A 27,034-nucleotide genomic window follows, 5' to 3' on the forward strand; every position below is an offset into this window, starting at 1 on the left:
TTTGGATTATAAACTCTTACTTGATAAACAATTTCTACTATAAAGACCATCTATAAAACATGAAATAGATGTCCCATACCCAGCTACAAAAGACAAAAAAATATTTTTAACATTTGATTCTAACGTCTTCAATTTAACATACTATCAAGAGAATATGGATGAAGATCATGAAAAAATCCTTTCCATGTTGAAATCAGTACCCAAAACCATCCTTTCAGCTTGTGACAAAATAAGAAGCAACACAGTGTACTAGCTTAAATATAGAAACCCAGATCTTGAGTACAAGCAAAGAACTAACAACACAGAAAACAAAAGGAAAATTGGAACAACTAAACACTAAGACAGAGGACCCAAGTGACCAACAGACCCGGTCAACTGAACCATCAGAAAAGGGAGTGACAACATTAAAAATGGAAAAGACTTTTTACAAATTAAGAAATCAGAATATTTTTGAGGGAAAGGAAAAAGAACAGATTGAATGGAAGATAAACCTATCAGGACAATTGTGGGAAATTGGAGTAATAGGGAGGCGATTTAATGAATACCAATGGGCTCGTCCTTCCAAAAAAATTTCAAACGAATGGTCTTTGTTATTCCAAATAATATATATAAAAATAGAGGGAGAACTATTTGATGATTCAAAGGCACTGACATGGAAGGTTAGCTGGCAAAGGAAGAAAGCCAGAGTAAGGCTGAAGAAAATAATGGCTTTGACCTATTAGACAGGATATTATATTATTAATTAGATTGTTGAATATGGTGGAAAATAGATAACTTTTAGAAAATAGAGTAACATAATTAAATAGGTAAGATGTTTAATTAGACTATTAGACTGGTATGAAAAGGGGGAAAAGGAGAACTTGAGATAAGGGAAATTTTTGGTCATCTAAACATAAAGTACTTGGAAATCATAAATAGTGTTTTCTTGAATATTGATGGGAAATTAAAGTTGGGGGGAAGCAATAATAGGACGTTGTTTATATAAGTATATTAAGTGTAAACACAATTAAGATATGTATAGGCTAAAAATTATTGATAAATGTAACAAAGATGTTTCTATTTAGTTGAAAATAAGAATTTTGTTTGCCTAATATGAGATAATAGATATTATTGGAAAGAGGAAGTATTTGATGTTCTAATATTAGACTTAAATTAAAAATTTATGTATATTACTGAACTATTGGTTAACTCAGACAACACCTATAATGGTTTTGACTTATTAGAGGGGATATTGTATTAGTAATTAGATGGTTTACCATGGTGGGAAATAGATAATTTTTAGAAAACAGAGCAATACTATAATCAACTAGATAAGATGTGTAACGAGAATATTAGACTTTACTATAGTAATGGGGGACTTTAATTACCCTGATATCAACTGGGAGACAAATTCTGCACCAAGTGGAAGATCTAACAGATTCCTGACAAACCTAGCAGACACCTTTCTCTCCCAAAAAGTAGAGAAGGGAACTAGGGGATTAGCCATATTGGATTTAATTCTCACTAACAGAGATGAAATGATAGAAAGTGTCAAAGCCACAGGAACCTTTGGGGGAAGTGATCATGCAATATTGGAATTCAACATTATGGAAGCACAAGCAATAGAATACAGCTAAACTAGAATCTTGGATTTTAAAAGAGCTAATTTCAATAAACTTAGAGAGACCTTGGAAAGAATTCCATGGATGAGAATCCTAAAGGGGAAAACAACTCAAGAAATTTGGGAAATTTTGAAAAGTGAGATAATAAAGGCCCAGTCTAGCACAATACCAACAAAGAAGAAAAATAACAGCTTTCAAAAGAAACCAGCATGGCTGCATAAAGAACTCTCTGATAAACTGAAAGATAAAAAGGACAAGTATAAGAAGTGGAAAGAGGGGCACATAACTAAGGCAGAATATCAGCAAACAGCCCGTGCCTGCAAAGATGAAGTGATGGAAGCTAAGGCTCAAATTGAACTAAGGCTTGCGACCAAAGTCAAAAATAACAGAAAAAGCTTCTTTCAACATATAAGAAACAAGAAAAAAGTTAAGGAAATGATTGGTCCATTAGTGGGGGAAAGTGGCAAGAAGGTGACAAGCAACAGGGAGAAAGCAGAACTATTTAACTCGTTTTTTGCATCTGCCTTTACACAAAGGGAAAAACCAGTCCAACCTACCAAAACCAGTGCCATAAAAAACAGAATAGAAACGCAAGTTAAGATAGGCAAGAAAATGGTAAGTGAGCAACTGTCCAGCCTAGACGAGTTCAAATCACCAGGACCAGATGGATTACACCCCAAGGTTCTCAAGGAACTGGCAGACATGATCTCAGAATCACTGAACTATATTTTTCAAAGATCCTGGATCACTGGAGAACTACCAGAGGACTGGAAGAGAGCTGATGTAGTTCCCATCTTCAAAAAAGGGAAAAAAATAGATCCAGGAAACTACAGACCTATCAGCCTGACCTCAATACCTGGGAAGATTCTGGAAAAGATAATCAAACAACAAATCAGCGAACACCTTGATGAGAACAAACTTATCACTAAAAGCCAACATGGGTTTGTCAAAAACAGATTGTGCCAGACAAACCTTATTGCATTCTTTGACCAAGTGACAAAACTAGTGGACCAGAGGAATGCTGTAGATATAATTTACGGTACTTGGATTTCAGTAAGGCATTTGATAAAGTAGATCACAACCTACTACTCGATAAGATAGAAAAATTAGATAGCATCACCACCAGATGGATGGGTTAGATAGCATCACCACCAGATGGATTCGTAGCTGGCTGACAGGCCGTATTCAGCGTGTGGTCCTCAATGGAACTGCATCTACATGGAAGGAAGTGTGTAGTGGGGTGCCCCAGGGCTCTGTTCTGGGCCCAGTGCTCTTCAACATCTTCATCAACGATTTGGATGAGGGGATAGATGGGGAACTCATCAAATTTGCAGATGACACCAAGCTGGCAGGAATAGCCAATACTCCAGAAGATAGGCTTAAGATACAGGAGGATCTGGACAGACTCGAACACTGGGCGCTATCTAACAAAATGAAATTCAATGGTGAAAAAAGTAAGGTTCTGCATTTAGGCAGGAAAAATCAAAAGCACAGGTATAGTATGGGTGGTACCTTGCTCGAAAGTAGTAACTGTGAGAGGAATCTCGGAGTCCTAGTGGACAATCACTTAAATATGAGCCAGCAGTGTGCTGCAGCTGCCAAAAAAGCCAACACAGTGCTAGGCTGCATTAACAGATCACGTGAAGTACTAATACCACTTTACAATGCCTTGGTAAGGCCACACCTGGAATACTACATCCAGTTTTGGTCACCACGATGTAAAAAAGATGTCGAGACTCTAGAAAGAGTACAGAGAACAGCAACAAAGATGATTGGGGGACTGGAGGCTAAAACATATAGGGAACGGTTGCTGGAATTGGTTATGTGTAGTTTAATGAAGAGAAGGGTGAGGTGTGACATGATAGCACTGTTCCAATATCTCAGGGGCTGCCACAAAGAAGAGGGAGCCAAGCTGTTCTCCAGAGCACCTGAAAGCAGGACAAGAAGCAATGGATGGAAACTAGTCAAGGAGAGAAGCAACCTAGAACTAAGGAGAAATTTCCTGACAGAACAATTAATCAGTGGAACAACCTGCCTCCAGAAGTGGTGAATGCTCCAACACTGGAAGTTTTTAAGAAGAGACTGGACAGCCATTTGTCTGAAATGGTATAGGATTTCCTGCCTTAGCAAGGGGTTGGACTAGATGACCTCCAAGGTCCCTTCCAACTTATTATTATTATTACTATGAAAAGGGGAAAAGGGAGAAGTTGAGATAAGGGAAACTTTGGTCAGCTAAATATAAAATACTTGGAAATCATAAATAATAGTGTTAATTGGAATATTGATGGGAAATTAAAGCCTGGTAAAAAAATAATAACAGGACATTGATTGTATACAGGGATTAAGTGCAAACACAATTAAGATGTGTATAAGCTAAAATTATTGATAACTGTAATAAAGATGTTTTTATTTAGTTGATAATAATAATTGTACTAGCCCAATATGAGATAGCAGATATTAATGGAAAAAAGAGAGGAAATATTTGATGTTGTAATATGAGATTTATACTAGACTTATGTACGCTATTGAACTATTGATCAACTCAGTCATCATGTTGCTTTTTAAATACCCAATTGTAAAATGAGAAAATCAATAAAATATAATAAAAAAAGAAAATGGAACAAAATTTAAAAATAGTATTATCAAATATAGCATTGTTGAATTACCCTACTACTGCCTGAATTGTTTAATAATTTGATACCATCTACTGAAAATGTTATAGTGATGTGCAACAGTAGCTTAATATTCCTGGGAAATATTTATGGCTCATGGTAGTAACCATTTTTATTCTCTTCAAAAGTCACTTGGATTAAATAATAAATCTATTGAATATTGTCTTAAACTCTTCCTCTTTTTGTAAAAAAGAGGCATCATTTTCAGAGATCTCCATCTCAGGGATCTGTCAAGTCAAGAAGTAGAGTGCCTGGAATTGAAGTCTTACCTTTCTAATGATTTGTATCCACAGCTGTCTTTCTGCAATTTCTAGGAGAGGACTCTTGCAGCTAGAATAAAGCATCCGCTCTCGTATACTGCACACATAACCAGGCATAGAGTAGATAAAAACTGCAAAGTATTTCAAGTAGTGATTTGTTATTCCAAATTTTTTAAATAAGACTTGTAAATATCTGTTGCAAGATTAGGAAATACTAAGTAGCCAAACTCAAAACAGATAGCACACAAAATCTTTTTCAAGGACTTTCTTTTTCTTTCTTTCTTCCTCTTTCCTTTCTTTCTTTCTTTCTTTCTTTCTTTCTTTCTTTCTTTCTTTCTTTCTTTCTTTCTTTCTTTCCTTTCCTTTCCTTCCTTCCTTCCTTCCTTCCTTCCTTCCTTCCTTCCTTCCTTCCTTCCTTCCTTCCTTCCTTCCTTCCCTTCCATTTCCTGCCTTGTAATGAATGACTCTGGGTGGCTTCCAGCATTAAAATATTAAAATCCTAACAAATAAATATCTTAAAAATAGAAATCCCAATCAAGATAAAATATAGTTAAAAGATGGGGATGGGGATATCAATATTTTGAGGCCTACAATTTGACTGGGGCTAAATGAAGCTGTGGATAGGGCAAAATGAAACCTGTATGGAAGCAAAATATATACAGAATTTTGGGCTGGAAGCTCAAAAGATACTTCACAGCAGAAATAGACATACACATCAGTCCTGCTGGCACCTTCTGAAGAGTCTTTATCTTGGGTGTGCTTAGTAGCTATGTACTTTTATTATAGTACTTCTGAGTTAAGGAAGGGGATTATATGGCTATCATGCAGGCCAGGAAAAGACACAGCTTCTTATTCTTTGATCATTCTCTTTCTCCTAAGCCAGGGGTGGGGAACAACGGCTCTTTTATGACTTGTGAACTTCAACTCCCAGAATTCCTGGGACTTCAATTCTGGGAGTTGAAGTTCACAAATCATAAAGGGGCCATAGTTTCCCACCTCTTGTCCTAAGCAGTAAACTGCAGGACAGCACTATCACAGAACACAATTAATCTGTTATCCAGGTGCTTTGTAGTTAGGCTAGGGCAACATTCACTGAATAAATTTAGTTAATTTATTCAGTGAATGTTGCCCTAGCCTAACTACAAAGCACCTGGATAACAGATTAATTTTGTAGCTATGCAAATTACTGGCTCAAAGACCTAGCCAAGAAATTTCTAATCTCTCAGTTGTCCATCTACATCAGACATGTCAAACTCATGATGTCACACAACGTATCGGGACAGTTTTGCCATTGCTGCAATGGGGTGGGCATGGCTTCTGGATCACTCATCTGGCCCTTGGGCCGGGAGTTTGACACACCTGATCTATATGATTGCCTGAAAATATTTGCATACCTATGGATTCCAAGTAGTCTCCTTCATGTGAATGTTTGTAGAGGAAGAAATGGTATCGTGCAGAATACTTAGGAATTCTTCCTGGCAAGTCCTTCAATCCAGGACAATAATTTCGTTGTTCATATCAATTTGCTGTGAATATATGTAATAGTAATGATTATAAAAAAAAGTATACAACTTATCAGGTGTTCAGCTTTGGAAATGCTGGTTGGGGAATTCTGGGAGTTGAAGTCTACAAGTTTTAAAGTTGCCAATGTTGGACACCCCTACAATATATTCTTGATTCAAATGAAATATAAAATAATCAAATGTGAAGGGATGGGAATTCAAACTGTCACTCTGCTGTCAAAAGAGAGTTGGATCCAAAGAAAGCTTTAAAGTAGAATGAAGCATGGAAATATTTTTTGTTATTTTTTCCATCTCTACTGTGTTATCTATCATGTTTTGAAGATTCTCAACCGTCAGAAACAGATTTTGGTGTCAAGGTATGTGGATATTAACTTTTACTAAAAGAAACCCCACTCTGATGAATCAAAGACTCTTTTGGTACTGGATACAATACGTAATTGTAATTATCATTTTAATAACAGAACAACAGAGTTGGAAGGGACCTTAGAGGTCTTCTAATCTAACCCTCTGCTCAAGCAGGAGACCTTTTACCATTCCAGTCAAGTAGCTGTCCAGTCTTTTCTTAAAAGCCTCCAGTGATGGAGTACCCACAACTTCTGAAGGCAAGTCATTCCACTGATTAATTGTTCTCACAGTTAGAAAATTTCTCCTTAGTTCTAAGTTGCTTCTTGCCTTGATAATTCCATCAATTGTTTCTCATCTTGACTTTTGGTGCTTTGGAAAATAGGTTGACTCCCTTTTCTTTGTGGGAGCCCTTAGATATTGGAACACTGCTGTCATGTCCCTATCTTTCTTTTCACTAGACTAGACATATCCAATTCCTACAACCGTTCTTCATATGTTTTAGCCTCCAGCCTCTAATCATCTTTGTTGGTCTTTTATGCACGCCTTCCAGAGCCTCAGCATTTTTAATGACTAATAAAACTTAAATAATAAGATAATAAGACAATGGGAAATTTGTTTTCTTGCATTGGAGTACAATATCTTGGTTCTGTATTGATGTTATAATTCAATATGCAATGATGATAATTGATCTTACCAATTGTACATAGTTAAGCTCTTTGTTTTTCAATTTTTCTAGTGCCTGAAGGGCATCCTGACCTATTGGGAATGCAACTCCTTGCAAAGTCTGATGTTTAGTATCAACACTGACTTCAATTTGTATCTGGAACACAAAATTTAAAACAGGTTCAAAAATGGCAGTTGTGTAATCCTCATAATTAAAAACAAAGAATCCTCATAATTAAAAACAAAACAAACACTAAACTGGATTGCACAAGAAGAGGGGGGGCTTGCTTCTATTCAAAGAACATTCGTTCAGAAATAAATCTTATTTAATGTATTTACAAGGAAACACAAAGAGTTTAACAGTTAAGAAAAAACATTTCAGGCTTTAGGAAATTTGATATCCAGGCTCTGCTTTAAATCCTCTAACAAAGAGTTTGGCTTCCAAACCAAGATGCAGTGCTTCACTAATCTTGATTTGTCGAAGTTCTTCTTCAGCTTTTGTCAGAGGAGCAGGTGAAGACTGAGTAATCAAGTATTTCTGATAACCATTTAATAAAACATCATTCTGAAAAACACAAAACCATCAATCAGTTTTGCATAACTGGTAATTTCAAATTGCAACTTTTTCTTCTGAAGAGCTCAGAATCATACTGCTTTATAGTTAAAGATGCAGTCCTATAGCCCCTAGGGCAGTGTTCCCAGACCAAGTTCTCTCATTTGGATGCTCCAGCCTCAGAGGAACAAGTATCTTAATTTCTCTCTGTCTCAAAATAAATAAAAAAACAGCTTTACCAACATCTGATGTTTAAAAGACAATGTGGCAAGAAAGGAAATAAGGAAAACTCAAATTGCCCTGAGATAAAACAAATCAAGAAACAAACCCAAAAATACTCCCCAAACAAAAATATTTCAACTGTTTTGTTTCCCCATCCCTCCCTGAGACATCAGATTAACTTATGAAATACAACTGATTTCATCTTAAATTATCACTTACAAACAAGTGTCTAAATTAGCTCCTATAGAATACATACCTCGTTTGTTCCAAATACTTCATCTTTAATATGTCCACCTCCAAATTCTTTCTTTAAAGTTGCCTGAGTAGCTGCATATAACATTTTTTGACGAACCTGGTTAGTCATGGGATAAATTTGGATTTTTTAAATTGAATTAAATGAAAATTAAATACTAAACCTACTTTTCATATAGATTTACAATGCTTCCATCCTTGTATTGTTATGGAAACATTTAATTTTGAAAATATTTATTTTAATATTTCCTTTTATTATCAGTGGATATATGATAAATGTACAAAATTATTGCAAATTATTGTAATAGAACAAAGAGATAATAGTAAAATGTTAAGTTGAACTTAGGTGCAAACATGAAGAATTAAATTACTGATTTCTTTATCAAGAAGTATAATTTATCATTTTCAAAATATTATTGATGTTATCTTACTCCCAACAAAAAGTTTAAAACTTTGGGTGCGATATCCACTACCTCCTAAATACATTATTCATTAAAATAGGCAATCAGGTGCTCCCCATATGGTTCAACATTCTTTAGTTACTGATCTTGCTGGAAATTATTAAACAAAGTATCTGGAAAACTACCAATCCCAGATAGATTTCATATTTTCATACTTGAAACAAATCAATGTAATTGTATGGGAAAATGGGAGGGAGGGGAGAAATGCTGCCTAGGAAATGGTCAGATAAGAGACAGCATAGCCCACAGCTGTATAATAGGCAAAGAAAGAGGCTCATAAGAGACCCCCTCCCAGTTCTCAGACTGTAAGAGAGACAGCAGGAGATTTATACTTTCAAGCTTGCAAGATTCTGTTAATGTAACTTTACAATAAACTAGAATTAGCTTATCTGTCTGGTCTACCTGGGAGGGCTGAAAATCACTAATAGGTCAGATGGAAGGGCTCCTCATAATGTAAGAATAAGAATCATTGTTCTTCACAAATTGATGAATTATTAGTTACAGAATTCATTGGCACTGGCTATGCTGACAGAAGCACTTCAGAATTAAAGTCCAAAACATCTGGAGGCATATCAGAATGCCAGGTCTAGTGAAACAAATATCATTTAAAAAACATGAACAGATGTGCATTTATTTCTGTTTTAATTGGTACTATCTTTTTCAATGGATGCCTGTTAGCCAAGAAAAACATGACTTAAGGGTGAGAAGGTAGAAGACAAGCTCATGGATCTGTGAAGTATGGGAATAACCAAATAATAACTTGCAGTAAAAGATATGTTTAAAAGAGTTTAATGTATAGTTTGTTGTCATCAATTTAATTCTGTTACATACAGGAGAAGGATCTGGTGACCATGCAATAAAGATCCATTCATATTCTTGGGCATTCTGAGAATCTAATCTGTACAGGAGATAACATGGTTGTCTATCTTCAAGCAGAGGGAGAATAAAGGAATCATAATCTTTTTCCCAGGTTGAACCAGGTTGCTTGGCACATCCCACAACAAGCTGCTCTGTAAAAATACATTAAACATGAACGACAAACTATTAATGACAGCAATGTTTACATTAAATAAATGTATTTATGTTTCCAGAAGACTACTTAAATTTCTACTGTAGTTGGCATCTATCATTCCCAACATATCTGAAAGGCATCAGGCTAGGAAAAATATCCAGGAGTCATGCTGAATTCATTAAAACCAAAATATAGCTATTCAGAATTCCTTACAAAAGGCAATTAAGGCAGATAAGAGACTTCAATCTCTAGCCCCTTTTGAAATGTGACAATAAGACAACAGAAAAGATTTAAGAGAATGTACAGTTCAGAATTGTGCCTATATTGGAATGAAACACTATTAACTTAGCCAAGACTTACAATTAGCCTAACTGACTTTACTCAGCCAACTGCACCATGAACTACTTATACACCTTAAACTAAAATATGGTTAGTTAATGTGTCATATGGACAGCTATTTTATTGCCTTGGAACTAAAAATTACAGAAGACACAGGGACTATGCTTTTTATTAATTACTGAATATACAATATAATTAATTGTATTGTTATCCAGCCTTTATTACTTTATTATAAGTAACTCAAGGCAGTGAACATACATAATTCCCCTTCCTCATATTTTCACTACAACAACAGCTCTGTTAAATGGGGTCAACTGAGAGGAGGTGACTGGCCCAAGTCACCTAACCAGCTTTCATGCCTATGGCAAGACTAGAAGTTTTTAGGCTATCACCTTAATCATTACACCAAACTGGCTCTTCTTCTTTTCCTGGTTCTGCCCTCCTTCTATCACTCTCTTTGAAGATAACAATTCACTTAAAATAAGATGCAAGTTTCTAAAACTGTAGTCTAGATTGGGAAGTTAAAAAGTGCAGTGGAAAACCTAAATGCTGTTGCTAAAAAAGCAACACAGATCAGGAATTTTCAAACTAGTTCAAGATATGGAACCTGCTAATTAAAAAAGTAAATCTCAGAACTCTTGATCGAAAGGTAAAGCTCTAGCGACAGAAGATAAGTTCTGTTCAAGACCCTTCCTCCCTTTTTTTGCCCTTAGCCTTTCATAAAATCTCTCAAGTTCTTGTGAAACTTAACATTCTGTAGAACAGGGGTCCCTGACCCCTGGGCCATCAGCTGGAACTAGGCTGTGTAAGCAGAGGATGCTTATGCATGCGTAAGTCCACTTGTGTGTGCAGTGGGCACAAGGACGCTCATGTGTGGGCAGCTCCACATGCGTGAATGGTGGGTGCTCATGCACAAAGCTCCATTTCTACAAGTGGCAAGTGCACGCGCTTGTGCAAATGGAACTGCGTGCACTTTCGTACACATCTGCCACTAGCACGGAACTCTCCTGGTCCACCAAGCCAGAAAGAATGGGTACTTCTGCGGTGGAACATAGTTTGAAAAATCCTGATGCAAATATATCACTAGTGATAGAACCATAGGGCATAGTGACATAGGCAATTTCTTTTGACAGGCACTGCCTAGTTCCAAGGGCTCAGAAACAAAACAGTCATCCATCACTTTACTGATATTCTCTTATTCATCCAGGCAACACCGTGAGAAAGTATCAGAAAGGGAACTGACACGTACCATTTTCAATAACTATTTTTAAAAACCTGTATTGGCCTTTGCTAGCTCTGGCAAAGGTTTCTTTGACTTATTCACTAGCTGAAAGAAAGAAAAAACAAAAAGAACAATGGATTTCAGTCATTTAGTTTGGTTTATACCTAACCATTTACATCAATTATGACTGAAATATATTTTCGCATGACCAGTACCATTAGATACTTTTATACTACAATTGAGGTCCTGTTCACCTCATAAATACCAAATAAATAAATTAACATAATCAGATATTTCATTTTATGTTGTATAATTTACATGTACATGTAATAAATCAAATCCACACAGCATTGTGTGCTGTGCCTTCAGCTGCTGCAATTGATAATAAGTCAACATAGCAAGACAAAAGCACATTTTCCTGCAGAAACTATTATAGAAATACTCACATGAATGCTACTAAGTTACAATCAGTGCAACCCAATCTGATCTAGTTTCTACAGGCCTGGTGAAAAGCAATAGCAGAAGCAGTTTTAGAAAGCAGCTGGAACCTGAACACAGTCTGGAAGAAATTACCCTTTTCTTCAAGAAAGACCAAAGAGCAGGGGAAATAATTTATTTTTCCAGGGAGCCCATTAAAAGTCGCAAATCCTTATTCAGCTTCCAGAAGATGTCCTTAATTGTAGACAGCAAAGATTGTTAACTTCAGTTGGCAGCTTTGTTTGCTTATCTATTTATCCCTCTGGTATATCATCCCTACTCCTCATAGCTAAAACACATTCTCCAGATGAGAATCACAAAATGCATGTTTAGGACAGGATTGTTTGCCAACCCTCATTTTTCTATTTTGCTTGGAATTTTCCATATATTTTATTGTTAGCTGCGAAGTCGTGTCCGACCCATTGTGACCCTATGGACAATGTTCCTCCAGGCCTTCCTGTCCTCTACCATCTTTTGGAGTCCATTTAAGCTCACACTTACTACTTCAGTGACTCCATCCAGCTACCTCATTCTCTGTCATCCCCTTCTTCTATTGCCCTCAATCTTTCCCAGCATTAGGCTCTTCTCCAGTTAGTCCTTCCTTCTCATTAGATGGCCAAAGTATTTGAGTTTTAGCTTCAGGATCTGGCCTTCTAAAGAGCAGTCAGGGTTGATCTCCTCTAGGACTGACCGGTTTGATCGCCTTGCAGTCCAAGGGACTCGCAGGAGTCTTCTCAAGCACCACAGTTCAAAGGCCTCAATTCTTTGGCGCTCAGCCTTTTTTATGATCCAACTTTCACTGCCATACATTGCAACTGGGAAGACCATAGCCTTGACTATATGCACTTTTGTTGACAGGGTGATATTTCTCCTTTTTAGTGTGCTGTCTAGATTTGCCATGGCTTTCCTCCCAAGGAGCAAGTGTCTTTTAATTTTTTGGCTACAGTCCCCATGTGCAGTGATCTTGGAGCCCAGAAAAATAAAATCTGTCACTACCTCCATTTCTTCTCCATCTATTTGCCAGGAATTGAGACGGCTGGATGCCATGATCTTGGTTTTCTTCTTAATGTTAAGTTTCAACCCAGGTTTTGCACTCTCCTTCACCCACAACAAGAGGCTCTTTAGTTCTTCTTCACTTTCTGCCATTAGAGTGGTATCATCTGCATATCTTAGGTTGTTGATATTAATTCCAACTTTTGATTCATCTAGCCCTGCCTTTCTCATGATGTGCTCTGCATATAAGTTAAATAGGCAAGGCGACAGTATACAGCCTTGACAGACTCCTTTCCCAATTTTGAACCAATCAGTGGTTCCGTGTCCAGTTCTCACTGTTGCTTCTTGGCCCACATATAGGTTTCTCAAGAGACAAATAAGATGGTATGGTACACCCATCTCTTTAAGAACTTGCCACAGTTTGTTTTGATCCACACAATCAAAGGCTTTAGCATAGTCAATGAAGCAGAAGTAGATGTTTTTCTGGTACTCTCTAGCTTTCTCCATGATCCAGCGTATGTTGGCAATTTGATCTCTAGTTCCTCTGCCTCTTCGAAATCCTGCCTGTACTTCTGGTAGTTCTCGATCCACATACTGCTGGAGTCTAGCTTGTAGAATTTTAAGCATAACTTTACTAGCATGAGAAATGAGTGCAATGGTGCGATAGTTTGAACATTCTTTGGCACTGCCTTTCTTTGGAATTAGAATGTAAACTGATCTTTTCCAATCCTGTGGCCACTGTTGAGTTTTCCAAATTTGCTGGCAAATTGAGTGTAGCACTTTTACAGCATTATGTTTTAAGATTTTGAATAACTCAGCGGGAAGACTGTCACCTCCACTAGCTTTGTTGTTTCTCAGCTTTTCTAAGGCTCACTTCACTTCACATTCTAGGATGTCTGTCTCAAGGTCAGTGACCACCTCATTGTGATTATCAGGGACGTTAAGCTCATTCTTGTATAGTTCTTCTGTGTAATTTTACCACCTCTTCTTAATCTCTTCTGCCTCTGTTAGGTCCCTGCCATTTTGGTCCTTTATCATACCCATTTTTGCATGAAACGTTCCCTTCATGTCTCCAATTTTCTTGAAAAGATCTCTGGTCCTCCCTATTCTATTGTTTTCTTCTATTTCTTTGCACTGTTCATTTAAGAAGGCATTCTTATCTCTTCTAGCTATTCTCTGGAATTCTGCATTCAATTGGGCATATCTTTCTTTTTCTCCCTTGCCTTTCGCTTCCCTCCTTTCCTCAGCTATTTGCAAAGCTTCCTCAGACAGCCATTTTGCTTTCTTGCATTTCTTTTTCTTTGGGATGGTTTTGGTTGCTACCTGTTCTACAATGTTGCGAACCTCTGTCCATAGTTCTTCAGGCACTCTGTCTATCAGATCTAATTCCTTAAATCTATTTGTCACCTCTACTGTATATTCAACAGGGATATGATTTAATTCATACCTGAGTGGCCTAGTGTTTTTCCCTACTTTCTTCAGTTTAAGCCTAAACTTTGCAATGAGAAGCTCATGGTCTGAGCCACAGTCAGCTCCTGGTCTTGTTTTTACTGACTGTATAGAGCTTCTCCACATTTGGCTGCAGAGCATATAGTCAATCTGATTTCTGTGTTGACTGTCTGGTGATGTCCATGTGTAGAGCCGTCTCTTGGGTTGTTGGAAAAGAGTGTTTGCTATGACCATTGTATTCTCTTGACAAAATTCTATCAGCCTGTGCCCTGCTTCATTTTGTACTCCAAGGCCAAACTTGCCTGTTATTCCGGTTATCTTTTGGCTTCCTACTTTAGCATTCCAATCCCCCATGATGATAAGGACATCATTTTTTGGTGTTAGTTCTATAAGGTTCTGTAGGGCTTCATAGAACCAGTCAATTTCATCCTCTTCAGCATTGGTGGTTGGGGCATAGACTTGGACTACTGTGATATTGAATTGTTTGCCTTGGATTCAAACTAAGATCATTCTGTCATTTTGAGGATTGTTTCCCAGTATTGTTTTTCCTATTCTTTTATTGACTATGAAGGCTACTCCATTTCTTCTGAGGGATTCTTGCCCGCAGTAGTATACCTGATGGTCATCTGAATTAAATTCACCCATTCCTGTCCATTTTAGTTCGCTGATACCTAAGATGTCAATGTTCAGTTTTGTCATCTCTTGTTTGACCAGGTCCAGCTGGCCTTGATTCATGGATCTTACATTCCAGGTTCCTATGGAGAAAAAATCTTTACAGCATCGGACTTTCCTTTCACCACCAGACACATCCACAGCTGTGCGTCCTTTCGGCTTTGGCCCAGTCGCTTCATTTTTTCTGGCGCTACTAGTACTAGCCCTCTGCTCTTCCCCTGTAGCATATTGGACGCCTTCCGACCTGAGGGGCTCATCTTCCAGCCTCATATCTTTTTGCCTTTTGGTACTGTCCATCGGGTTTTCATGGCAAAGATACTGGAGTGGGTTGCCATTTCCTTCTCCAGTGGATCACGTTTTGTCAGAACTCTCTGCTACGACCTGTCCATCTTGGGTGGCCCTGCACAGCATAGCTCATAGCTTCATTGAATTACGCAAGCCCCTTCGCCATGACAAGGCAGTAATCCACGAAGGGGTTTCCATATATACATAATAACAATTCAATAGATTTTTCCATTGTGGCTGATGAGAGACCACCTTCACCCCAATTTAAAAAAAATACAACTTAATCAAACATGCATAGAAAAACCCCAATGCAAAGAAACAGTCTGACTGAATCTAAACAGCCCTAGGCAAACAAACACTTAACATAACAGATACAAAGTAACAATTTAAAATATTTAAGATAAGCTGAAATGCCGGAATGTGAGACTGGCTATCAACAATTGACAGGATTAAGACAGGGACATAATAACAAATAGATAACAAATAGGAACAAATCAGATCCCCTCCTGAGGCAAGGATTAACCTTTACCTGAGCAATATCTGATAATTAACCCATCAATAGACACTGCTCTATGAATCAGGAATGACAATTTTAAAGCCACAAATCAGAAATGACAGTTTTGAAAACCAAGAAAAGGTATAAAAAGTCACGCTTTCTAGCTAGCCGAGGATTCATGCTGAATTGTCACTCAACTTTAATCTCTGTGATTAAACTCCTCTTTCCGGTAGCTGGCTTCATGTTCTAGTTATTATTCTAGTGCCATTTGCAAAAAATCCTAGCTGGAAGAACCTAAATGAGGGAATTCCTCCCAACAATTTCTTGGTGACCACAAAGGGATTTCCAGCTCACCCAGCCACCGGACCGGGCCCGGAAGAGCCATCACCCAGCCGGCAGCAGACACCTTGTTTTGCAGGGAAGCTTCCATGGACCTTGCCTGATCGGCAACGGGTATTAATAATAATAATAAAGTTGGAAGGGACCTTGCAGGTCATCTAGTCCAACCCCCTGCTCAGGCAGGAAACCCTATACCATTTCAGACAAATGGCTGTCCAGTCTCTTCTTAAAAACTTCCAGTGTTGGAGCATTCACCACTTCTGGAGGCAGGTTGTTCCATTGTTTAATTGTTCTGTCAGGAAGTTTCTCCTTAGTTCTAGGTTGCTTCTCTCCTTGACTAGTTTCCATCCATTGCTTCTTGTCCTGCCTTCAGGCGCTTTGGAGAATAGCTTGACTCCCTCTTCTTTGTGGCAGCCCATGAGATATTGGAACACAGCTATCATTTTTCCCCTCATCCTTCTCTTTATTAAACTAGACATAACCAATTCCAGCAATTGTTCCTTATATGTTTTAGCCTCAAGACCTCTAATTATTTTTGTTGCTCTTCTCTGTACTCTTTCTAGAGTCTCAACATTGTTTTTACATCGTGGTGACCAAAACTGGATGCAGTATTCCAAGTGTGGCCTTATCAAGGCATTGTAAAGTGGTATTAATACTTCACGTAATCTTGATTCTATCCCTTTCTTAATACAACCTAACACTGTGTTGGCTTTTTTGGCAGCTGCAGCACACTGCTGGCTCATATCTAAGTGATTTGTCCACTAGGACTCCGAATCCCTCTCAAAGTTGCTACTATTGAGCAAGGTACCACCTATACCACACCTGTACATTTGGGTTTTTTTGCCTAAATGTAGAACTTTACTTTTTTCACCATTGAATTTCATTTTGTTAAATAGCGCCCAGTGTTCCAGTTTGTTCAGATCCTCCTGTATCTTAAGCCTATCTTCTGGAGTGTTGGGTATTCCTGCCAGCTTGGTGTCATCTGCAAATTCGATGAATTCCCCATCTATCCCCTCGTCCAAATCATTGATGAAGATGTTGAAGAGCACTGGGCCTAGAACATAGCCCTGGGGCACACCACTACACACTTCCCTCCATGTAGATGCAGTTCCATTGAGGACCACATGCTGAGTACGGCCAGTCATCCAGCTACGAATTCATCTGTTGGTGTGCTGTCTAACCCACATTTTTCTCTTATCAAGCAGTAGGTTGTGATCTACTTTATCAAATGCCTTACTGAAGTCCAAGTAAATTATCCACAGCATTCCTCTTGGATTTTGTCACTTGGTCAAAGAATGCAATAAGATTTGTCTGGCATGATCTGTTTTTGACAAACCCATGTTGGCTTTTAGTAATGACTCTATTTGCCTCTGATTCATTTTTTGATTATCTTTTCCAGAATCTTCCCAGGTATTGAGGTCAGGCTGATAGGTCTGTAGTTTCCTGGATCTATTTTTCCCCCTTTTTTGAAGATGGGAACTACATCAGCTCTTTTCCGGTCCTCTGGTAGTTCCTCAGTGCTCCAGGATCTTTGAAAAATATAGTTCAGTGGTTCTGAGATCATGTCTGCCAGTTCCTTGAGAACCCTGGGGTGTAATCCATCTGGTCCTGGTGATTTGAACTTGTCTAGGCTGGATAGGTGGTCACTTACCATTTTCTTGACTATCTTAACTTGTGTTTCTAATTATTTTTTATGGTGCTGTTTTTGATAGGTTGGATTGTTTTTCCCCCTTTGTGTAAAGACAGATGCAAAAAATGAGTTAAATAGTTCTGCTTTCTCCCTGTGGCTTGTCACCTTCTTGCCACTTTCACCCACTAATGGACCAATCATTTCCTTAACTTTTTTCTTGTTTTTTACATGTTGAAAGAAGCTTTTTTTCTTATTTTTGACTTTGGTCATAGGCCTTAGTTCATTTTGAGTCTTAGCTTTTCTCACTTCATCTTTGCAGGTTTGGATTATTTGCTGATATTCTGCTTTAGTTATGTGCCCCTCTTTCCACTTTTTATACTTGTCCATTTTATCTTTCAATTGATCAGAGAGTTCTTTATGTAGCCATGCTGGTTTCTTTTGAGACCTGTTATTTTTCTTCTTTGTTGGCATTGTGCTAGGCTGGGCTTTTATTATCTCACTTTTCAAAATTTCCCAAGCTTCTTGATTTGTTTTCCCCTTGAGGATTCTCATCCATGGAATCCTTCCCAAGCTCTCTATAAGTTTATTGAAATTAGCTCTTAAAGTCCAAGACTCTAGTTTGACTGTGTTCTATTGCTTGTACTTCCATAATGTTGAATTCCAATATTGCATGATCACTTCCCCCCAAGGTTCCTGTGGCTTCAACACCTTCTATCATTTCATCTCTGTTAGTGAGAATTAAATCCAAAATGGCTAATCCCCTAGTTCCCTTCTCTACTTTTGGGGAGACAAAGTTGTCTGCTAGGTTTGTCAGGAATCTGTTTGATATTCCACTTGGTGCAGTTTGTCTCCCAGTTGATGTCAGGGTAATTAAAGTCCCTCATTACTATTGTGATGTGTTTCCTACATATCTTAGTTAGCTGACTAGCAAAATGTTCATCTATTTCCTCTGGTTGGTTGGGTGGCCTATAGTATACACCTATGGTAATGTCATTTTGTCTCAATCCCGCCAAGACTGAGTGGCTGTGCATACCGGCATCTCGGACTAACCAGTTCATTCCACCTTTAATGATGGGGGGTGAGGTGTTACCCCCCCATCGATAGGGCTCGCAACTTGGGCGTCCTCTGGATTCGCAGCTCAGTTTTGAAGACCATATAGGAGCCTTGACCAGGGGGGCCTTTGCCCAGGTTCGCCTGGTGCACCAGTTGCAGCCCTACCTGGACCGAGATGCCATGCGCACAGTCACTCATGTGCTCGTGATCTCCCGATTGGACTACTGCAATGCTCTCTACATGGGGCTGCCCTTGAGGACCACCCGGAGGCTTCAGCTGGTGCAGAATGCAGCCGCGCGGGTTGTGATGGGGGTTTCCCGATACTCCCACGTAACACCTCTGCTCCGTGAGCTGCATTGGCTTCCGGTTGCCCTCCAGGTGAGATTCAAGGTGCTGGTGATGACCTATAAAGCCCTAAATGGCTTGGGCCCGGGATATCTGAGGGAACACCTGCTGCCGACATCAAGCTCCTTTCGTCCTGTGCGCTCCCACAGGGAGGGTCTTCTCAGGGTACCACCGGTAAAAGATTGCCAGCGGATAACACCCAGGGGGAGGGCCTTCTCTGTGGGTGCACCTGCCCTTTGGAACCAGCTGCCTGTAGAGCTTAGGACTGCCCCTGACCTTCACTCATTCTGCCGGGACCTGAAGACTTGGCTCTTTGAGCTTTCTGGCCTGGACTGAGAGTATTAATTGGGGTTTTAATTGGATTTTAATTGAGTTTTTATATTTATTCAAGGTCAATGTAATTATTTTAACTGTTCTTAATTTTTGTAATTGTTGTATTGTTCTTTTAAAAACCTTGTGAACCGCCCTGAGTTCTACGGGAGAAGAGCGGTATATAAGTCTAATAAAGATAAAGATAAAGATTCCCCCCTTTTTATATTGACCCAAATGCATTCAAGACAGTTTTCATCATTGTTGTGCTCTATTTCTGTAGAGATGTAGTTATTTCTTATATAGAGAGCAACTCCACCTCCTCTTTTATTTGGTCTGTTTCTTTTAAATAATTTAAATCCCTCTAGCTGTGTGTTCCATTTGTGGGTTTCATCCCACCATGTTTCCGTAATGGCAACAATATCATATCTGCCCTCATTAACCTGAATTTCTATTTCACCCTATTTAGTGTTCATACTCTGTGCATTGATGTATAGACATTTGAGTCCTTTATGACTGACCCTGTGTTTACTTTCTACATAACCTGTGTGGTGCCTGAGTTCCCCTATTTTCTTACCACCTGTTTGGTTAGTGCACTTTGTGTGGCACTCACTATTAGAAACTTGATTTTGCTTGACAACAAGGAAGATATTCTTGTCCGCACACACATCTATGTTAACTCTGTAATTTTTTGATTGCTGGGGACAGGGATGTTCTTTATCAATTAACTCAGTGTCCCCGTTGTTTAGTTTAAATATCCCTCCAGAAAATCTGTGAGTTTATTGCCGAGCAACTCAGTCCCTTTCTTTGATGGATGCAAACCATCTCTTTTGTACATTATTTCATTGGACCAGCTACAGACATTGTGACTAATATAACCAAAGCCTTCCCTTTACACCACTCCTTTAGCCACATATTGAATTCTGCTATACGCTGGCCTTTTCCATTTTGCTCCTTATACAGTGGTAAAACCTCTGAAAAAGTAAGCCTACTGCCTATTCTGCTAAGTTCCTGCCCCAAGCTCTGGAAATCATTCTGCAGAGAGAGTACATCTTTTTGGGAAAGATCATTAGTGCCAAGATGTACAATAGCCTCCACATCACAGTCCTTGCTGGCATTCTTGATTATTTTAGAAATATGCTTCTTGTCCTTACTGCCTGTTGAAAACAAATTGTTCATCTCGGACCACGATCACCTGCTTATTTGAGTTATCATCACAAATACCTTGACCTGTCTCCTTAATATCCCTATTAAGGCCAGCAAGGGCACTGTATCTATTGTGCAGGGACACAGCGAAAGCTTTGTGTTTATGGTTCACAGCTCTCACCCTGCCAGAGCCCACAGTTGTCCACACTGCCCTTCTCTTGCAGGATCTTTGTGGTAGAGGGGGCTGATAGCATGGAGGCTCAGTAGAGTAGAAGGGCTGAACTGGACACCTAACTTCTGCCTGAAGAGCACAGATTACAGACCCTAGATAAATAATCTGTCCTTGTAGACTAGTGATTTGTTTACAGATAGGACAGTTTCCAAGAGAGCTGCAAAACAAGTGTTGCACTGAACTAAGCCAGACATTCTGAGATCCAAGGAATCTCAGACACACTTGCCCTGAATGTACTACCACTGCTGGTTTTTATTTTTAAGTTATATGATTTGTGCGCCATTAGGTGCGCGGGCCGCTACTTTCTTCCTCCCACCTCCTCAAAGAGTGTCTTTGAGGCTTGTGTTCAAGTAGCTACCTGGAAGGAAGATGAGTACCACCAAATTCAAACTTCTAGATTTAAAGGGACTTAGAGAACGAAAGGAAAGGTATGAATGTATGTGTGGGGCACCCTCGTCTGACAACAGCTGGATCTCACTCCCTCTGTGTGTTCTCTAGCCACCCCCTGGTCTGCTGCTAGCTCTTTTGGAGTCATGACCGGGGAGGGGTGGGCACTGAAGTGTGCGATATTCTGAGAAAGAGAGAGGAGTTGAGCGGGCAATGAAAGTAATACTTCAGTAAAACTTCAGTATTGGTAGACCGGGTCCACCTGCCAGTAATTCATAAGCAAAGCCCCAAGTTAGGAAAATTAACCTCCAGGTTAGGAGCGACTCATACCTCTGAAAGCAAGCAGAGGTCCTCCCAGACATTTGAGGTCCACAAACTGTGGTTGTGAAGGAAAAGTTGGTACAGGAGAGACCCATACTCTCCGGGGGAGCAGAAGAGTCCTCACAGGCCTCTTTTTGGTCTGAAACTGTGGTAGAGAATCCTTGAAGGAGCGACCCATACTCTGTTAGGGATACCAGAGTCCTCTGTGGGTCCCTTTTTGACCCCAAAAGTGTGGTGGTAGGCGGAAGGCTTACAAGAAGGCTTCAAGTGCACCAGACCCGACTAAGCCAAAGTGAACCCCTACATTGGAAATAGGGGGATCATGGGATGTTCTAGTTCAAGGGTTGAGATAAGGACTTGCTTGAAGCCTGGGACAGGAATTGGCTACCCATTCAGACAGGCATGAAAAAGAGACAGATAAATTATGCAAAAAATGGGCTTTGCTTAGAGATGAGTGCGGAAAACAGATTGGGCCAGAAAGCGGTACATTTGAATTTAAAACCCTGAAAGCATTTAGGTCTAGAATTGAACCGACTCACCTATCTTACTGGTATTGCTGGGCTGAACTTTCCAAGTCAAAAAACCTAAACCAGACACAAGTTGAACTTAAACCTCAGATACCCCTGGACAACCCCAAACTAAAAATCATGACCCCTCTGCTGAGCAGGCCTGTACCCAGGTGTCTGAGGGGCCAAGCTGAATATGTCCTAACTCATACCCCCTTCTCCTCGGCTGACTTAGTCATGTGGAAGAGGGATACCCCCTCCTTCTGAGCAGACCCACAAGCGGTTATAATGGGTCGGCAACCTTAAACACTCAAAGAGCCAAAGGTAACCAATTCGCCAATGCCAGAGCTAAATGGGCTGCTACCCAACCCGTGCCAGTATCCACCACTTTCCTAGCAACACACTTAGAAAACAAAATACAATACCTAGACTTGTTAGAGCCAGAGGAAATCAAAATATGGGGGGGGCGGAATGCAAAGCAACCTATCATGATGGCTTCTGGTGGGTCCCTTATGGTAGACCCACAGCCCCTAGGCATCTACTATGCCTAATATGCCAACAGTTACACTCGAAAGGGCACTGAAGGACACAGGCTATGGTGGGTACGGTATGTTCCAGGAGTGTACAGTGTGGCTACCCGCGTAGCCAGAGGATGTCAAACATGCCAAGCAAACAATTCATCCTCCAAAAAGGCAATCTACCAAGGGGGAAGAACATGAGCTCAACACCCCTTTGAAAAACTTCAGCTGGACTACATACAGCTCCCAAAGGCTAGCAACTAATATATATTAGTGTGCAGGGACCAATTAACCCACTGGGTAGAAGCATAGCCATGCCACCATGCTACAGCCCTGGAGACAGCCAGACACCTTGTAAAAGAGTGCCCAGGTTTGGGGTCCAAACTGTCTTAGATATGGATATAGGGACACACTTTGTGTCACAAGTTGTTACATATGTCATCCAGGCACTCAGAATCAGACAGGAACTACACACATTGGCACACCCTCACTCATCAGGGGGTCTAGAACACCAGAATAGAGAGTTAAAGACCCTCCTGGGTAAATTATGCCAGGAGACACACCCACCCTGGCCCCAAGTATTATCCATAGCCTTTTTCCACTTTAGAACCTGACCAAGATGGGATTTGGGCATCTCCCCCTTTGAACTACTGTTCGGCCACCCACCTGACACACTAAAAGGTCTGGACCCACACTCCCTCTGCCTAGAGAGAGGGGAGGTGGTCGTATCATCTTATCTTACAGCCCTACAGCAAAAGCTCTGGGAGTTGGGGAAACAGAGTGCCTTAAAGCAGACCCTGCCATTGGAAGAAAATCTGCATTCCTTCGAGCCAGGAGACTGAATTTGGATAAAGGCCTATATCAGAAAATCACCATTGCAACCTAAGTGGACCAGTCCTTACCAAGTCCTGCTGATAACTCACACAGCAGTAAAGTTGCAGAAAGAAACACTGTCATACACTCAGCAACATGTTTTACACTAATAGGGCACTACATATCCAGATTTACAGAAATCTGTAACCTCAACAACACAGAGTTAATTTGCAACCATACTGAAGATATCACCTTCTCTTACAACCACATGAAACTTCCACCAGGATGGTTCTTACTCTGTGGGAAAATGGCTTACTCTTACTTACCAGCTAACTCTACAGGAGGACTCTGCACACTTGGGCAATTAACTATGTTGATGCCCTCTCTGTGTAGGCGACAAAAGAGAAGTTTCCACACTTTAGAACCCGACTGTGATTCAAAAGTCTCCCTTCTCACCACAGCAGAATATGTTGCATTGGCTATCTAGCTAGTTGGAGTGCCAGGACTGGCAGTACATAACTCCAGAAACCTCAACAGCTTGGCATGCACCCTAGCAAAAAGTTTAAACACTACCTCCCATGCCCTTGATGCTCTAAACAAAGAGTTAAGGCAAGTTAGACAAGCAAACCTCAAGAATTGAGCAGCTATTGATTACTTATTATTAAGGCATAATCATGGCTGTGAAGAATTCCAGGGACTTTGCTGTTTTAATCTATCCGACCAATCTGGACTAATTGAACAAGACATTAAACATCTAAAAGAATTGGCACAGAATATTGGGCACAACCAATCATCCTGGGACCTCTCCTGGCTCTTTTCGTGGTTACCAGACTTTCATTGTTAAAAATTCTCATTGCAACCATAATCATAGTCATAGTAAGTGGAGTCATCCTTTGCTGCCTATGCTAATTAATCCCTTTAGGGTTAAGATGTCTAAAAGATCTGCATGGTCCCTACCAGAACTGACAAGCAAGATAAAAAGACCTCTTTCATGATGTGCCAGATTGATCATCACTATCAGGTATATGCAGAACCAGTTGGGCTAATCATTAGAACACCAGTGATAGCCCAAAATGGGGGAATTGATGAGACACCCCCTTTACCCCAATAAAAATATGATTTAATCAAACATGCATTAACCAATATAGGAAAAACCCTAAACAGCCCCAGGCAAACAAATACTTAACAATCCCAGCTGGAAAAGCCTAAATGGGGGAATTCCTCCCAACATGGCCTTTCTATCCCTTTTTCATAATAGTAAGAAACTTTACTAAATTCCTGCAATTGGCCTTGTCAATCTGACTGTCTTACCAGCTGTTAACTATGGTTATTGGAATTAACCCATTTTCTAATGTTTGCTCACATCTTGGTTATAAACCAGGGCTCCCCAAAGTGGTCCATTTGGGTGGATGGGACTATCCAGGGGGTAAATATTTGTAAGAGTATTATTAAAGTAGTATTTATTACATTATTTTCATAATGTAATAAATGTTTGGAGACAATGAATAATCAAAAACTGCATGAAGAGTTTGGAGACCCTGGCCATCACTTGACCACACAAACTTGATTCATAAGATCCTGTATGCTAAATTATGACTGGCTAGCTCAGGGGTCTTCAAACTTGGTCCTTTTATGACTTATGGACTTCAACTCCCAGAATTCCTCAGTCAGCGTGCCTGGCTGAGGAATTCTGAGAGTTGAAGTCCACAAGACATAAAAGGGCCAAGTTTGAAGACCCCTGGGCTAGCTGATGTTTCAGCCTCTCGCCAGCTATCTGCAATTAAGATTTCAACAAGGTTTCTTTCCCGTGCAGGGCAATAGGACGATAAATCCCGGAGCTGAGTATGTTTCGAATTCGTTCACACAGAGAAAAAATGAGGATAAGGTTAGCATTTGTCATATAAGGCGCTGTAGTCAAATACGAGCCCGCGAAAGTTGAACCTTAACCAAGCGTCGTCCAAACAATCCCCAGTATATTTGTTTCCAGCGCTAATCGTTTAGCTCGGAAACCTCGGTTCGTCCGCAAGCAGGCGCGACTCCCAAGAGGCTAGCGCAAGCCGCCGCCACCGCCTCTAATCTTCTCTCCTCCTCTCAACTTCGCAACGTCACCCTGGTGGCAATTAAGAGCCGAGCCTCTCCGCAAGCCCATTGCTACACTGTTTTGTGTGTTTGCTACCTACAATAACAAAACCCTTTTTGGACGGACTTTGCAACGACTCGATCACTTTATGGCTTCAATAGCCAGTGATAAGAAGTGAGAAAAGAGAGGGCATTGAAAGCCAGTGGCGTAGCGTGGGGGTTGCAGGGGGGGCCGGCCGCACCGGGCGCAACATCTGGGGGGGGCACGCTCGCACTCGCAGCTCTCTGCCCCTGCCTGGCTCACTCTCTCTCACTGCAGTGCTGGCTGTGCGAATCCGATCCGAGCCGCTGGGTCGCCGCCCACTGTGGAGGGGGTTAGGGGGCGCAAATTACTTGCCTTGCCCCGGGTGCTGACAACCCATGCTACGCCACTGTTGAAAGCCTATCATCCCGGTCTCCGCTTCCTTTGTCCGGAATTAAGTTTCTGACCTAGACTTCCCTCAATCAACAAAACAAAGCAGAAAAGCAAAGCACTCCTCATATATTCAGAGGCATCCCTAGCTTTCTTCTAAAAATAAAGGCGTAAATTCCACAGGCGGAAACCGTAAGTCTGCGTATTGGACGAATGGATTAAATCTAATCGCCAGAAGTCCACCCCCGTGGCCTCTAGCAGAGCCAATCGGGTGCACGGGGGGAGGGTTAGTGCTCTTTCTCAATGCCCCAGCGGGAAATCCAAAAACAAATAAAAGGAGGAAACCCGAAACCACAGATTGCCCCGAAAGATACTGTACCTTACCTTGGATGCCGGTCTGGTGGGACATGACTTCAGCAATAGCAGCTATTCGCACTTACAACTGTGGCAGCGGGCAAAGGTAGGAGTCACCACCAATAGTCCAGACCGGCGCGGGACACTGACGTGACGCTTTGCCACCACTCAGCCGCTCGCCCGCCTTCGCCCAGCCAGTAGCTCCTTCCGGCTGGAATTTCGCCGGGAGCCACGGAGAGTGCTGCCCGCCGCTGCCACTAGACTACATCCCACCGCTGTTCGCTGGGAAAAAGGGGAGGTCCGAAACTCGTCTTGCAACATTTCTTACAAGATATTAGGCGATCCCGGACGTGCAGAGGTCCAAGTCAACCCTACTAGCTTTGATTCATTTCATTCCCAATACCTCTTCGTAGAATTCCACCAGAGGCTGGTTTTCGACGTAATCCTAGTCTAGAACAATTTACTCTTTATTAGAACTGTATGTCAACTGCAAAGAAAAAACATCTATAGAGAACCAAGAATGAGAAACTTAATTTATGGTCTTGTCCTTCTATATGACTTCTCCATATTAAACATTTTGTCTAAAAACTTAACAAAAAATAAACCCTATGAACACTTTGCTTTAAATCAAAAATTCACACCCCCATTGCTCAGATTTCACACCCAGTGACTACTACAAAGGAATTTCAAACCTTGTAAGACGTTATGACAGGTGCCTCAAATTGAATGGCGATTATGTTGAAAAGTAATGTAATGTAGTTTTCTAATGTGTATAATAAAAGAGCCTTGGTGGAGCAGTGGGCTAATGCCTCCTTAAATAACACCAGCTGCCTGCAATTAGTGCAGGTTTGAGTCCCACCAGGCTCAAGGTTGACTCAGCCTTCCATCCTTCCGAGGTAGGTAAAATGAGGAACCAGATTGTTGGGGACAATAAGCTGACTTTGTAAAAATGCCACTGGGATGGTGGTGAAAGCCCTAATAAGCAGGCATATAGAAAGAATGAAGGCTATTGCTAAGCACATTGATTTGTGCTTCTTAGATTGTAAGCCGCCCTGAGTCTTCGGGATTTTTTTAAAAAAGCACCCCAGACTGC

General features: G+C 40.4%; 1 protein-coding gene across 1 annotated transcript in view; it reads right to left on the reverse strand.

The window, feature by feature from the left end:
* The window catches only part of TWF1 (twinfilin actin binding protein 1), a 33,745-nt gene extending 7,408 nt beyond the window's left edge, over positions 1-26,337 (reverse strand). The window contains 10 exon segments of the mRNA XM_083365235.1: positions 4,543-4,664; positions 5,928-6,026; positions 6,029-6,059; positions 7,096-7,221; positions 7,492-7,629; positions 8,096-8,191; positions 9,384-9,562; positions 11,153-11,219; positions 11,223-11,230; positions 25,972-26,337. Coding sequence (XP_083221361.1) covers positions 4,543-4,664; positions 5,928-6,026; positions 6,029-6,059; positions 7,096-7,221; positions 7,492-7,629; positions 8,096-8,191; positions 9,384-9,562; positions 11,153-11,219; positions 11,223-11,230; positions 25,972-25,996 — 891 coding nt within the window. The 5' untranslated portion in view covers positions 25,997-26,337.
* Positions 26,338-27,034: the final 697 nt, after the last annotated feature.

The sequence above is a fragment of the Vipera ursinii genome (assembly GCF_947247035.1).
Source record: "Vipera ursinii genome assembly, chromosome: 6".
Lineage (NCBI taxonomy): Eukaryota > Metazoa > Chordata > Lepidosauria > Squamata > Viperidae > Vipera > Vipera ursinii.